The sequence below is a fragment of the Canis lupus genome, chromosome X (genome assembly GCF_011100685.1).
Source record: "Canis lupus familiaris isolate Mischka breed German Shepherd chromosome X, alternate assembly UU_Cfam_GSD_1.0, whole genome shotgun sequence".
NCBI lineage: Eukaryota > Metazoa > Chordata > Mammalia > Carnivora > Canidae > Canis > Canis lupus.
The window spans coordinates 1,257,012-1,269,603 of NC_049260.1; the positions used below are offsets into that span (position 1 = coordinate 1,257,012).

General features: G+C 62.4%; 2 protein-coding genes across 2 annotated transcripts in view; both read right to left on the reverse strand.

Annotated features, from left to right (window-relative positions):
• DHRSX (dehydrogenase/reductase X-linked) overlaps nt 1-12,253 on the reverse strand; it is a 138,048-nt gene extending 125,795 nt beyond the window's left edge. The window contains exon 1 of the mRNA XM_038586722.1: nt 12,123-12,253. Coding sequence (XP_038442650.1) covers nt 12,123-12,231 — 109 coding nt within the window. The 5' untranslated portion in view covers nt 12,232-12,253. The remainder of the gene's footprint in view (nt 1-12,122) is intronic.
• On the reverse strand, nt 3,540-12,262 carry ZBED1 (zinc finger BED-type containing 1). The gene is given in 3 exon segments (XM_038586720.1): nt 3,540-5,765; nt 5,767-6,917; nt 12,123-12,262. Coding segments are annotated over 2 exon segments (2,094 nt in total). The 5' UTR covers nt 6,865-6,917; nt 12,123-12,262; the 3' UTR covers nt 3,540-4,769.
• Nucleotides 12,263-12,592: the final 330 nt, after the last annotated feature.

Here is a 12,592-nt window from a genome sequence, read left to right on the forward strand (position 1 = left end):
TGCCAGCTGCCAGCTGCGATGCGCATGCCTCGTCCCATGTCACTGGGAGAATCCAGCATGTCTGGGACAATGGAGACGCCAGACAAACTGCTCTGGAATCAGGAGGTGGGACTTGCGACCACCTTGCCACCAAGGCTTGCCTGTGACCGGGGTCAAAACACCGGGCGGATATTAGGAGAATCTTTCCAGAATAACCAAGGCCAACATCCCCAACAAAGGGGCCGCACAAAGCCCCCCAACCCTGGAGACGCAGACTACAGGGTACTGGTGGGCACCTGGGGAACCCAGAGACCACACAGCTTCGGAATCAGGGGTCCCTAGAAGGGACACTGGGTCTGTATTTCCGTCAAGCAGGGCTCTTGTACCGCACGGCGGCTGCAGTCACGTCCTGGGAAAGTGGGGTGTGGGCACAGGATTATGTCAGGGGCTAACACGATGGGGCTGGTGTGCACGCCCCCGGGACCCCTGAGGAGAGGATGGTGGGCTTCATCGGAACTGTGGTGGCCACGCAAAGGAAAGGCGGGAGGCCTTGCACGTGCAGAGTGCCACCAAGGAAGCCAGCAAAGCTCAGGAGGATGCGGCCAAGGGGGCCAGTTTGGGGACCCCGACACCACAAGATGGAAAGTGTCAGAACAGCACGGGCACACGCTAAACAGGCAAGTGCATGTCCTCCTACCTCTGTCCACCCCCCGGAATGCGCATGCCCCAAGTTAAGAATCCAGCTGTGGTGCCCAGGGTGTGTGCAGATGGCCTGAGCTCCTGCAGCCACTCAGGAGGTGACGTGAGAACCCCAGGGATGCCCCTGTTCCTTCTCATGCCTGAGCGGGTAGGGCCGTGCGCTCCCAGGGCGGTCACCCCGCGGCCTGACCTCACGGACACGTGGTGCGGCCCGCCTCGCTGGGCAAATGCGATACAGAACCGCATAACCCGCAAATGACCCGGCCGGGCTGGAAAGAAACAGGGCAAACCCCGGGATCCAGACGAGCGCACGAGGAAGGAGCCGCCGTCAAGGTCGGGAAGGCAGCCAGGGCGTGCGCGCCTAAAGGATGCTGTGGGTGTCCCTACAAGGGTTCCCCGTGTGCACACGGCCTAAGCGGCGACCGCAGGGCTCATGCAAGACCGCAGGGCAGATGGGAGCCTCGAGGTGTCCTGTGCGCCCACGCTGCGTCACACGTGCAGGGCCACAGCCCAGTGGGACGATGGCCTCGGGGACCGCGTGCTCCACGAGGACACAGGTACTTCCTTGGTCGGGGACAGCGTGTCCCGCTACAGCGCTGGCTCCTGCGAGCGGCTCCCACATAGAACCGCACTGAGCGGGATCCGCATCCATGGCGCCCCAGAACCGACCGGGAGAGCACCCCCTGGATAACCCTTCTGTCCAGAAAATAGATATAATGAAATCAACCGCAGCTCAGACTTAGGGCTTTAGAGTCAGATGTGAGCGTAACAGCCAGAGACGCACACTTGTGCGTAGAAGCAGAGTGTGAGCACGGGGATGCGTGCAGGCCGGGGTCCGTGTGCCCAGGGAAGCGCATGCACAGGTGTGCACCAGGCAAGGGCGCACATGTGCTGTCCAGGGAACCCTGCGCACCAGCCGCCTCACCGTGGCACGGCCCTGCACGTGCTCCACGGGAACCCCACGGGTCACCCCGTGCGCATCGGCTGCGTCACCCTGACCCCTGACGCGGGGACTTCACGTGTTCTCTGGGGAACCAACCCCGCCCACGGGCTGCGTTACGGATCCGGCGCACACGTGCTCCAGGAAACCCCGCACATCACCTGCGTCACCCTGAGGCGGGCGCTCACATGTCCTCCGGGGAACCCCGCCCACCAGCTATGTTACCATGGCTCCGGCGCACACGCGCTCCACAGGGGACCCCAGGCATCACCTGTCACCATGCCACAGGCGCTCACGTGTTCTTGGGGAACCCCACACAGCGGCTGCGTCACCATGACATGGGCGCACACGCGCTCCACAGGGAACGCCACGCATCACCTGCATCACCATGCCACGGCCCACACGTGCTCCACGGGGAACCCCACAGGTCGGCCAGTGCGCATCGGCTGCGTCACCCTGACCCCTGTGCTCACGGGTTCTCCAGGGACCTCCACACTCGGGCTGCATCACATACGTGGCTCCAGCACATACGTGTTCTCTAGGGAACCCCGCACTCGGATTGCGTCACCGTGACACAGGCGGTTACGTGTTCTCCGGGGAACCCCTCCCACCGGCTGCGTCACCTGACAGAGGTGCACACATGCTCCACCATGGGGAACCCCGTGCATGGGCTGCGTCACCGTGGCTCCAGCGCACACGTGCTCCAGGGAACCCGCACATCACCTGCGTCACCATGACGTGGATACTCACGTGTTCTCTGGGGAACCCTGCCCACCGGCTGCCTCACCATGGCTCCCGCGCACACATGCTCCAGGGAACCCAGCACATCACCTGCGTCACCATGACGTGGATACTCACGTGTTCTCTGGGGAACCCCGCCCACTGGTTGCGCCACCGTGGCTCCAGCGCATACGTGTTCTCGAGAACCCCGCACTGGTGTTGCGTCACCGTGACGTGAGTGGTCACGTGTTCCCCGGGGAACCCTGCCTACTGGCTGCGCCGCCTGACACGAGCGCTCACGTGTTCTCCAGGGAACCCCGCGCACAGGCTGCGTCACCATGGCATGGGCGCTCACGTGTTCTCGGGGAACCCCACACACTGGCTACATCATGTGACACGGGCGTATGCGCGCTCCACGGGGAACCCCACGCATCACCTGCGTCACCATGGCACAGGCACTCACGTGTTCTCCAGGGAACCCTGCCCACGGGCTGCGTCACCATGGCATGGGCGCTCACGTGTTCTCGGGGAACCCCACGCACCGGCTTTGTCACCACATGGGCATACACATGCTACACGAGGACCCTCACGCATCACCGTGTCACCATGGCACGAGTGCTCACGTGTTCTCCAGGGAACCCCGCCCACGGGCTGCGTCACCGTGACACGGGAGTACACGCGCTCCACGGGGAACCCCACACACCAGCTGCGTCACTGTGACACACGGGTACACGCGCTCCACGGGGAACCCCGCGCATCAGCTGCGTCACCATGGCACGGGCACTCACATGTTCCCGGGGAATCCCACGCACCAGCTGCGTCACCGTGACACGGCCGTACACACACTCCCCGGGGAACCCCCGCGCGTCGCCTGCGTCCCCGTGGCACCAGCACCAGGTCTTCCCCTCCCCACAGGTGTCTGCTCACCGCTCCGAGAGGCCCTGGCTTCCAAGACCACTGGCCTGCGAAGACCAGCCAGTGAAGGAAACCGCGAGAGGCCTGCTCCCGGCCGGCACGTCACCAAGGGGCGGCTTTATTCCGCTGCGTTTAGGGGTGCGCAGGTCTCCAGAAGGGGCCATACGTACCCTTCGTCCCGGGCAGGGACTCTCCTCGCGGCCTAGAACGTCTTTCAGGGAAGCCACGACAGCCTCCGTGCGCCTGGAGGGCTTCCATCCCAATGAACACACATCACACAAATAAGTAGGAGCCCGCTGGCTTCTCGGGTTTATTGAACAAGAGTCAAATTCGAAAGCGTTAAATAGGAAACAGAACAAAACAAAAAAAACAACAAAAAAGCACATCCCGTGAGGAAACCTCCTACCCAGTCGGTGTCGTCGGGACCCAAGTCTCGTTCCTGGTAGGGGCCCCGCGGGGGGTCACCTCCGTAGGACACGGCGGCATCCGCCTCCCTCAATGTCCGGGATGCCCGCAGGTGCTGCCCGCACGCGTCGTGCCCAGCGGCTCCAGGTTCCTGGATGTAGTCATCAAGGCAAAAGCGTCCCGTTGTCCATGTTTTAAAAAAAATAAATCAGCGGCCCTCGCAGCACAGAGTTAAAAAGACACAATGCAAGAGTCCCTCGACCCCCCCACCCTGCCCCCCAAGGGAGAAGTGCAATCACCCTGGGCACATTCCGGTCCCTGGTAATTTTGAAAACCAGGGTTTCCGAGGGCGGGCAGGAGGGTCTCCACTCTCGTCCTGGGGAAAGGGAGGACCCTCCGAAGCTCCGGGGACACACGAGCACGCTCAGGACCCAGGTGCCTCGGGCTCGCGGGACCACATGCACAGAGCGAATGGCAGCGAGGGCCAGGGCGGAAGACGAGGCGCGCCCCACGCCTTTCTCCTGCTCGTTTTTGGCACGGCTTCGCCCTGTGTTCCCTTTTCACGCTTTGCACCAAACCTGAAGCTGCTGTGTCTTCCTCGCGGGGCACGTGGGCTGCAGACAGTGTCCCCCAGCCGCACCCACCTGGACTGGACAGTAAACGGGAGCGCACGAGTGCGACAGGTGTGCAAAGGCCTGCTGACAGCCTCTGGGCTGGAAGGACGTGGGAGTTTTTTTTTTTTTTTTTTTTAATTTTCCCAGCTGGGTTTACAGCTAGCCCTCCCGCGGAGAACAGGACCTGGTCCTGGGGGGTGGAATTCCTTATCTGGGAAGCGAAGGGGCCTCCCTCCCTCCGTCCCTCCCTGCACTGTCCCTCCCTCCTGGCTGCACTGCTCTGGGAGCTATCATCTGCAACCGGCAGCCAGCAGGTGCGTAAAGGGGCTTCTGGAACCTTCCCAGCGCATCCCTACGCTTTGGCTGGGATGCGAGGGGGCTCTCAGAGGAAAGGTGCGTAGCCCACGTTTTTCCCGCCAGCACGGCCACCCCCGCGCGCTTGGTATTTACAGCGGAGCGGCCAGCGCCGTGGTGACCACCTGTCCACCCACCGGCAGCTACACAAAGCCGCTGTCCCTGATGCCGAAGAAGCCAGCGTGCACAGCATCCCCAAGGGGGAACACCTGCTCATGGTCCAGGCCCCACTCGCCCTCGTCCTCGTCCTCCGGCTCGGCCTCGGCCCCGGTGCGCGCATTCTCGTACAGGAAGATCTGCTCGTCCACGTGCGCCGGGGCCAGCCGGTTCCTCTTGGCGCTGACCACGTTGGCAGAGGAGCCGAAGAGCCGCTCGGGGAAGACGCGGGTGGCCGCCACGCACCAGTACTTCTGTAAGACCTTGGGCAGCACGGGGAAGAGCGCCAGGCGGTCGGACCACCACTTGAGCGGGTCCTCGTTGAGACCCAGCACCTTCTGGGACTTGAAGTTGCTAAGCTCCTCGACCACCTGTGCGTGCCACTCCTCCTGGTCCTCCACGCCCCCCGTCTGGCAGAAGATCTCGGCCAGCATGCTGTTGATGACGCTGGTGGGCGGCGGCGTGGACGCCAGCACCAGCTTCTTCACGGGCGGCTCCTCGGGCAGCGCGTACATCTTGTCCTCGGCAGTGGCCGCCGGCCGGTAGCCGCCATCCTTGACCTTGTCCAGCAGGCCCTTGGCCTCCTCCACCACCCTGTTCTCCACCTGCTGCCGCTCGAAGGCGGACAGGAAGGGCAGGCGCTTGTAGCGGGGGTCCAGGAAGGTGGCCACGTTCAGGAACATGTCAATCTCCGGGGTCTCCTGGTAGGTCTTGGACAGCTCCTTGGCGATCACCTCCTTGGCCATGCTCACCTCCTTGCAGTCCGTCTCCTTGATGTTGAGGGTGGTGTTGAGCAGCATGTGCAGCAGCGGCTTCACCATGCTGATGGTGGGGTACTTGGAGGCGGACAGCATCTCCGCCACCTGCTTGAACGGCTGCAGCAGGTCCACCAGCCCCTCGATGGTGGCCCACTCGGCGGTCTCCAGCATGAGGTGGTGATTGTTGCTGTCCTCCACCAGCACGCCGGCGATGACAAACTGCTGCTTCCTTGAGGCGCTGCAGCATGGCCAGCGTGCTGCCCCACCAGGCCACGCGGTTGCTCACCAGCATGCAGTGCGCCATGTTCTGCTGCTTCTGCTTCTCGTAGAGCATGTACATGGCCACCGTGGACTGCTGGAAGTACTCCACCAGCTTGCGGCAGCGGGCGAGCAGCCCGGCCAGCTTGGGCAGCTGCAGGGCCTGCTGGATGCCGGCGTTGAACGTGTGCCCCAGGCAGGGCATCTGCACCGAGATGTCCAGCAGGGAGCACGCCTTCACGATGTCCTTGCCGCAGTCCGTGGTGGCCCCGAACACCTTGGCGCTGATGCCCCATTCGATGAAGGCCTCGTACAGGACCCTGGTGATGGACTCCGCGGTGTTGTCCTCCGGGACCTCGAACGTCTTCAGGCAGCGGGACCCCACGGACAGGCAGCCGGGGGCCCCGCCGCCCAGGAAGTGCGCGGCCAGCGTGACATAGGCACGGTTCTGGTTGTCGCTCCTCCACATGTCGGTGGAGATGCCGCACCAGGACGCGTCGCCGAGCTCCTTGAGGACGGCCTCGCGGACGGCGCCGTACTTCTCGGGGATGGCCTTGCTGCACAGGTACTTCCTGCTGGGCATCTCGTACCTGGGGTCGGCGGTCTTCAGCAGCACCTTAAACGTCGGCTCGTCCACGATGGACGCGGGGTACAGGCCCTCGCAGATGAGCCCGATGACGGCGGCCGTGAGCTCCTGCTGCCGCTTGCTCTCGTGGCCGTGGCCGGCTTTGGTGGCGAGCGAGTCCGGCGGGGTCAGCTGCGAGGCCTCGGGCTTCAGCTTGGAGAAGGCGGTGGCAAAGGCCTCGCGCATCTGCTCTGTGTTGCTCTTGACAAACTCACAGAACTCGTCGGGGTGATTCTTCTCCAGGTGGTAGGAGAGGTTGGAGGTGTTGCCCGAGTAGGCGATCTGGGCCATGCAGATGCGGCAGTAGATCTTCTTCCACTGCAGGATGCATCCCTCCGCGTTCGTGTCGAAGCCAAAGTACTTCCACACTTTGCTCTTGGCGCGCGGGTGAGCCACTAACTTGAGGTCTGTCTGGGACGGGTCCAGGCCTTTCGCCTCCATGGCTTCTCCGCCGCGGCCCGCCTGCGGGGCCTCCACTCATTCCTGCGCACCTGCTGAGAAGCAGCAAGACAAACACAGCGTGAGAAGGGACCCAGGCACGGGGGCCGCCCTGCGAAGAGCGAGCGCACGCCACGCCGAGGCAGCTCTGTCTCCAAGCCGCGGGCCACAGACGGGGCCGCCTTTCCGGGTGCGCGTGGCTTTTGCAAAGCGCCCGAGGTTCGGCAGGCAGGGGTATCCAGGAAGCAAAAAGCAAGATTTTAATTTGGACAGAGCAGTCTTTGGGTTGGCTAAGAGGCACTGCAACGTTTTTGGGTTTGGTTTTTTTTTTTTTTTTTTTCCGAATTTTAATGTTTTGAAACGACGCCTTTTTGAACATGGCATGTTCTCCTTTTATCTTTGGCACATCCGTCATCGGTAACGTTAGCGGGGCAGGAATGGACATCTTGATCCCCGGAGCTTCTCAAAATGCCCAGCGTGGGCAACCACACGTGCGTGCACAAATATGTATTTGCCGTGCACGGGTTCCGGCATCACCAGGCTCTCGGAAGGGAGGCTCTGACAACCAAGGAGCCGGCCCCCCCGGGCGGACGGCGGGGTAGGGGGGTCCTGTTGTCCCTGATGCCCCCATGTCGGGTCCCTCAGAGCCGCCAGACAGGGCAGAGACACCCAAATCGGCAGCTGGGTTCTGTTCAAAGGTGTCTGTTAAGTCTGTAACTTTTTAACCCTGGGACGGGGGTGGGCGGTTAGAGAACAGCCTGCACCAACCAGGCATTTTTCCGAGCGTTGGGAATCTGTTCAGAGCGAAATGCCGACGTCTCCAGGGGATTGCATGGTGCTCCCCCCCCACCCAGCAGAATTCAGGTACTCCCAGAACCTGTGAACCGAACCTTATTCAAAACAGGACCCAGATGTGATTAAACGAGAAATTACAAGATCGTGGGACGGACGCGGGCCACAAGCCAGGAGCGCCCCCCCCTCCCCGCCCCCAGAAGCTGAAAGAAGTGGGAAGGAACGTCCCCTGGAGCCTCACACAGCAATGTGGGTCTCAGACTCCGCTCTCCAGAACTGGGAGAGGATGACTTTCTGGAAAGGATGAAGTTCTCCCATTTTAAGCCATTGGGACTTAGCGTAAGGCGGATCCAGGGCAGTCCTAGGACAAGGGTAAAACTCATAAAAGGTACTGAGCGTCAACGTCTTGCCCAAAATGCCCCCGCACCCTCCACGTCCCCGGGGACAGGCCACACCCTGCCACCCCGGCCTGCTTGAGGCCTTCCAGGAAGATGTCACAACAGGTCTGATGAATGGGGCTTTGTGGAACCTGGGCTGGACGGAAGAACCCCCAGGCTGCACGCTCTGCGGCCCAGTCGGGAGGAACCGTGGGAGGAACCCACGGCGCCTCGCCCTGGGTGTGGAGTAGGGGCCGGTACATCCTACTCTGGCGACACCATCTACCCGTATCAGGTCTTCCTACGGCCCTATTATCCTGCTTCTGATAAGTATCATCAACTTAGCCAAACCATGTCACGAAACCCCAGCTAAGCACTGCGCACCAAGCACAAGGAATCCCCAGCCAAGCGGGTTCTCATGGAGGCGCCCCCGCTGGGCCTTCCAATTGGGTTTCCTCTCCTCGGGTGCAAACAGTTACGTCTCAATCTCCGGGGCCCCCCAGGAAAGGAGGCGATGAGCAGAGGAGCCCCTGTAAGGCTGCATAAGGCACCTTCCGCCACCATCCGTACCGCTCGGCCCACCATGGCTTCGGTCACAGTCGCCAGCAAAGGCTTCTTCAAGATAGACTCTCACAGCTCATGCAGGCAGGCGGTCCAGGCACCCCTGGGGGACCGTCTCCCCCCCCCCCCAGGATCCTGCGCAGTCCTGCCTTTTCCAGCAAGAACAGCCAGATTTCTTCCCACACAGCCACCCACACAGTGCATCCCAGGGGAGGTGCAAGCAACAGCACAGAGAACTCGCCGCCTTCCCCGCATCCCGGAGCTCGAGACGCCTGCTAACAGGCAACACGGGGGCGGGGACGCCGCGATCACTAGCCTGCCCTCCGTCTTGGAGGACGTCGTTATTCTGCACCCGAAGCACCGTGTCACTGCTACTTACAGGCAGCTGGCTTGTCACTGCGATTCTTAATATATTCTTAACTAGGTCTTACATTTCTGGTTTCATTTCTAGCAGGTAAAAGTTACATAAACTAACAGTGTTTGGGATCCTCCTTTTTTTGTTTTGTTTTGTTTTTTGAAGCGAAAGGAACCCTAAATCACGAAGCTGGGATCTCCCAGGGTTTCATGTGCCTGGAGCCACCGTGTCCACAGAAGCAACAAGAATTCACTTTCTCTGGACAGGCGTCTTAAAATCCTGTCGTCTGGAAACCAGGAGGCCTTCCCAAACAGCTCGGTCCGCGGGCTGGTTGACACGGTTTGGGGTGGATGCGGCCTCCGCAGGTATACCACACCCGGGTACCATACTTTCCATACCCGGATGCCCGCCTACTTCCAGCGGAACATATAAAAAATGTGTACAATGTGGGAACTGCGCTCGAGAACCCATCAAAGAGACTTTCTCTCCTTTTCAAAACGCTCTGATACATCGAGACGTATCGCTCCCAAGAGAACAACAACTTGCGGCAGGATCTCACCCACGGGTTGAGTTTTTCGGGCGACCTCAGGATGTCGGATGCGGTAATTAAATCACGTATTCTAAGCTACGGTGAGTGGACGCACCTGTCTGCGAGGGCCGCCTGGATACCGTCTCCAGAACACAGAGGTTCTGGGAATCAGACCGTGTCTGCAAAGGCATGACCATCAATCCTGAGTCTGTAATGAGCTGGTTTGGGGTAACTCGTAAGAAATCAGGAAACGTGCACATCGAGGACAGCGGACCTCTCGCCTCTCCCTTCCTTCAGACCATCTAAGTGACACCAGTCATCGCACGTGCCACGCGTATTCCCGTTTAGAAAAGGTGCAAGACAGACCTCTTTCTGTCAGTGCTCGCAAAATTAAAAAAAAAAAAAAAAGAGGAAGTAAAGAAAAAGAAAACTTCCAGCTACTTCCAACCGGAAATGGGAACTGGGTCTTTGTGACTGTTTAGCTGGAGGCCCCAGGTCCCAGGGGCAAAAAGTTCAAATGCCACCGTCCAGTGTGGAGCAAATCACAAAAGCTTTGAAAGGCACAGCGACTGCGACGGGGCCTCCAGGAAACACATGACAGAAACGCTCTCCTACCAGAATCTAAAACCGTTTCTAACCCCACAGACAGGCCGAGGCTCGCGTAGCACCAACAAGGAAAAACTCATCTTTATATCTATAAGGATTGTCTTTGGGCACACACACAAGGATTCCTCTGGCTGCCACGTGATTTCATGAGAATTCTAATGTTTTCACGATTATTTTTAATCAAGAACTAAAAAGAACAAAGGAAGAAGCCATCCATGTAGACACGCCATAAAGAAGTTTGCCAAACAAGCCCGTTTTGGTGTCCTGGTGCAGTGACAACCCCGCAACTCTGAATCGCACTCCCAGATTCGCCCCGTCTTTCGCCGCGTGCCCCGAACGGGCTCCTAGGCGGGTGACAAGCCCGTGTCCAAGGGAAATCGCACGGGTACACGTAAGGAACGGCGCTCTACAGTTTGGAGTGGCTGTCCCCCGTGCCTCCCGGTTCACAAGCGGATTGGAAAGGCGCACGCGTTCCCTTGTCGATCCCCGGCCTCCGGGATACCTGCTGCCTCCTTCCTCGCCCTGTGTTGCGCTCTAACGCGGGTAAATACGTCAAAAGAAACAAAAACCGCAATGAATTGCAGGGTATCAGACAGGTAAAAGCGTAGGTCCTGTAAAACCAAGATTCCTCTCCCCCGGGGTGGAGGATTGGGAGGGTGGGGTTCACGGACAAACACCTTCCTGCGGCTCAGGGCTGAGGTTCTGCAAAGCGTGGCCCACCGGGATCCCCGTGCGCTGCCCCACATCAGTGGGTAGAGACAGGAAGGAATTCACAAGTGCAGCCGATGCTCAAATCAACACGGGGGCCGGGGGCACCCACTTCCCAGAGACACACACCCTGCAGCATCTGCTTATCACTTTTGAGGACCCCCAAACCTTCGCTAGGAGAAGCCCACTGTTGTGCAGGAGGATCACCCCCCGTGTGCACAGTGCGTGAGCACAATCTTGGGTGTTGTAAGCATCGGGTGCTGACTCCTTACCATGACGAAATCCAGAGGAAAGGGAACGGGATTAAGGAAGTCATTAGAAAGGGACGCCTGGGTGGCTCAGCGGTTGAGCGTCTGCAGGGCGAGGAAGGAGCCCCGGGATCGAGTCCCGCATCGGGCTCCCCGCAGGGAGCCTGCTTCTCCCTCTGCCTGAGTCTCTGCCTCTCTCTGTGTCTCTCTCATGCATAAATAAGATGTTTAAAAAGTGGAAAACCGTAAGGCAGAAAAAAAGGCACTTACAGAATCTTGCAGTATTTATGGAAAAAGAAAGAAAAGGGAGCGTGGAGCGCCGTGGGCCGCTGGGAGCAGCGCTGTTGAAGCGCCCAGCGTAGTTGGCAGCGAGGCGCGGAGTGCGTGCGCTCGGCCCAGGAGGGTCGCGGTGCGCCCCTCGGGGTGCCCCCAGGCCCGGGCGAAGCGCCCGTAGCTACAATGTAGCGCCGCTCCAGGCCGCAGCGGATACTTTGTTTGCAAGATACTTGTGCGTCGCCCGAGGATCCCCCGGCATTTAGGCTGCGGCTTCCGCGACCCCGGGGCTCGGGGGTGCAGCGCGGCGCCCGGGCGAGCGGAGCGCAGGGCGCGCGTCCCCGCCGGCTCGCAGGGGGCTCGCAGGGGGCTCCCCGGGGCTCCCCGGCTCGGGCCGCTCCGCACCCGCTCGCCCGCGCGCCGCGCACCGAGCCGGCCCCGCAGCCGCAGCTCCCGCGAGCACCAGGGCGCCGGGGCCACGGCCAGGCCTTCCGGGAAGGCCGCTCCCCGCGGGCGCAGGGGAACGGGGCACACGGGGGCGCCCCGGCCGCGCGCCCGGGCCCCAGGTCGGGGGAGGGACGGCGCGAGGGGGACGGAGGGGGGCGCGCGGGCCCGGCCGGGGCCCGGGAGGGGGCGCGCGGCGAGCAGCCAGGGTGCGCTCGCCCCCCCACAGGCCCGCCGAGCTGGGAGCGCCCCCGCCCCCGCCCCCACGAGCTAGGAGCGCCCCCCCCCCGGCCCCGCCGCCCCCGCCCCCGCCCCGCCGGCCCCGCCAGCAGCACCACCCGCCGCCCGCGCGCCCGCGCCCCGCTGACCTGGCTCCGCGAAGCCCCCGACGCAGCGCCGCACCAGCTGCGCCAGCACCACCGCCGCGCCCGCCGCGTACACCCGCACGGCCGCCCGCGCCGCAGACAAAGGCGACATGGCTGCCCGGACGCCGCCTCCGCGCCGCCCGCCGCCGCCGCCGCCGCCGACACCCGCCCGCCCGCCCGCCCCCGGGACCCGGAGCCACACCGGCCGGCGGAAACGCGCCCGCGCGGCCCGCCCTCCGCGCCCGCCCCGCGCCCGGAACCCACCCGGGACCCCGCCCCGGCCCGCCCCGATCCCCGCCCCGATCCCCGCCCCGATCCCCGCCCCGATCCCCGCCCCGCGCCCGGAACCCACCCCGGACCCCGCCCCGGCGCCGCCCCGATACCCGGAACCCGCCCCGGGACCCCGCCCCGACCCCACTCCGCCCCAATCCCCCACAAACCCGCCCGAGGACCCCTCCCCGACCCCGGAACCC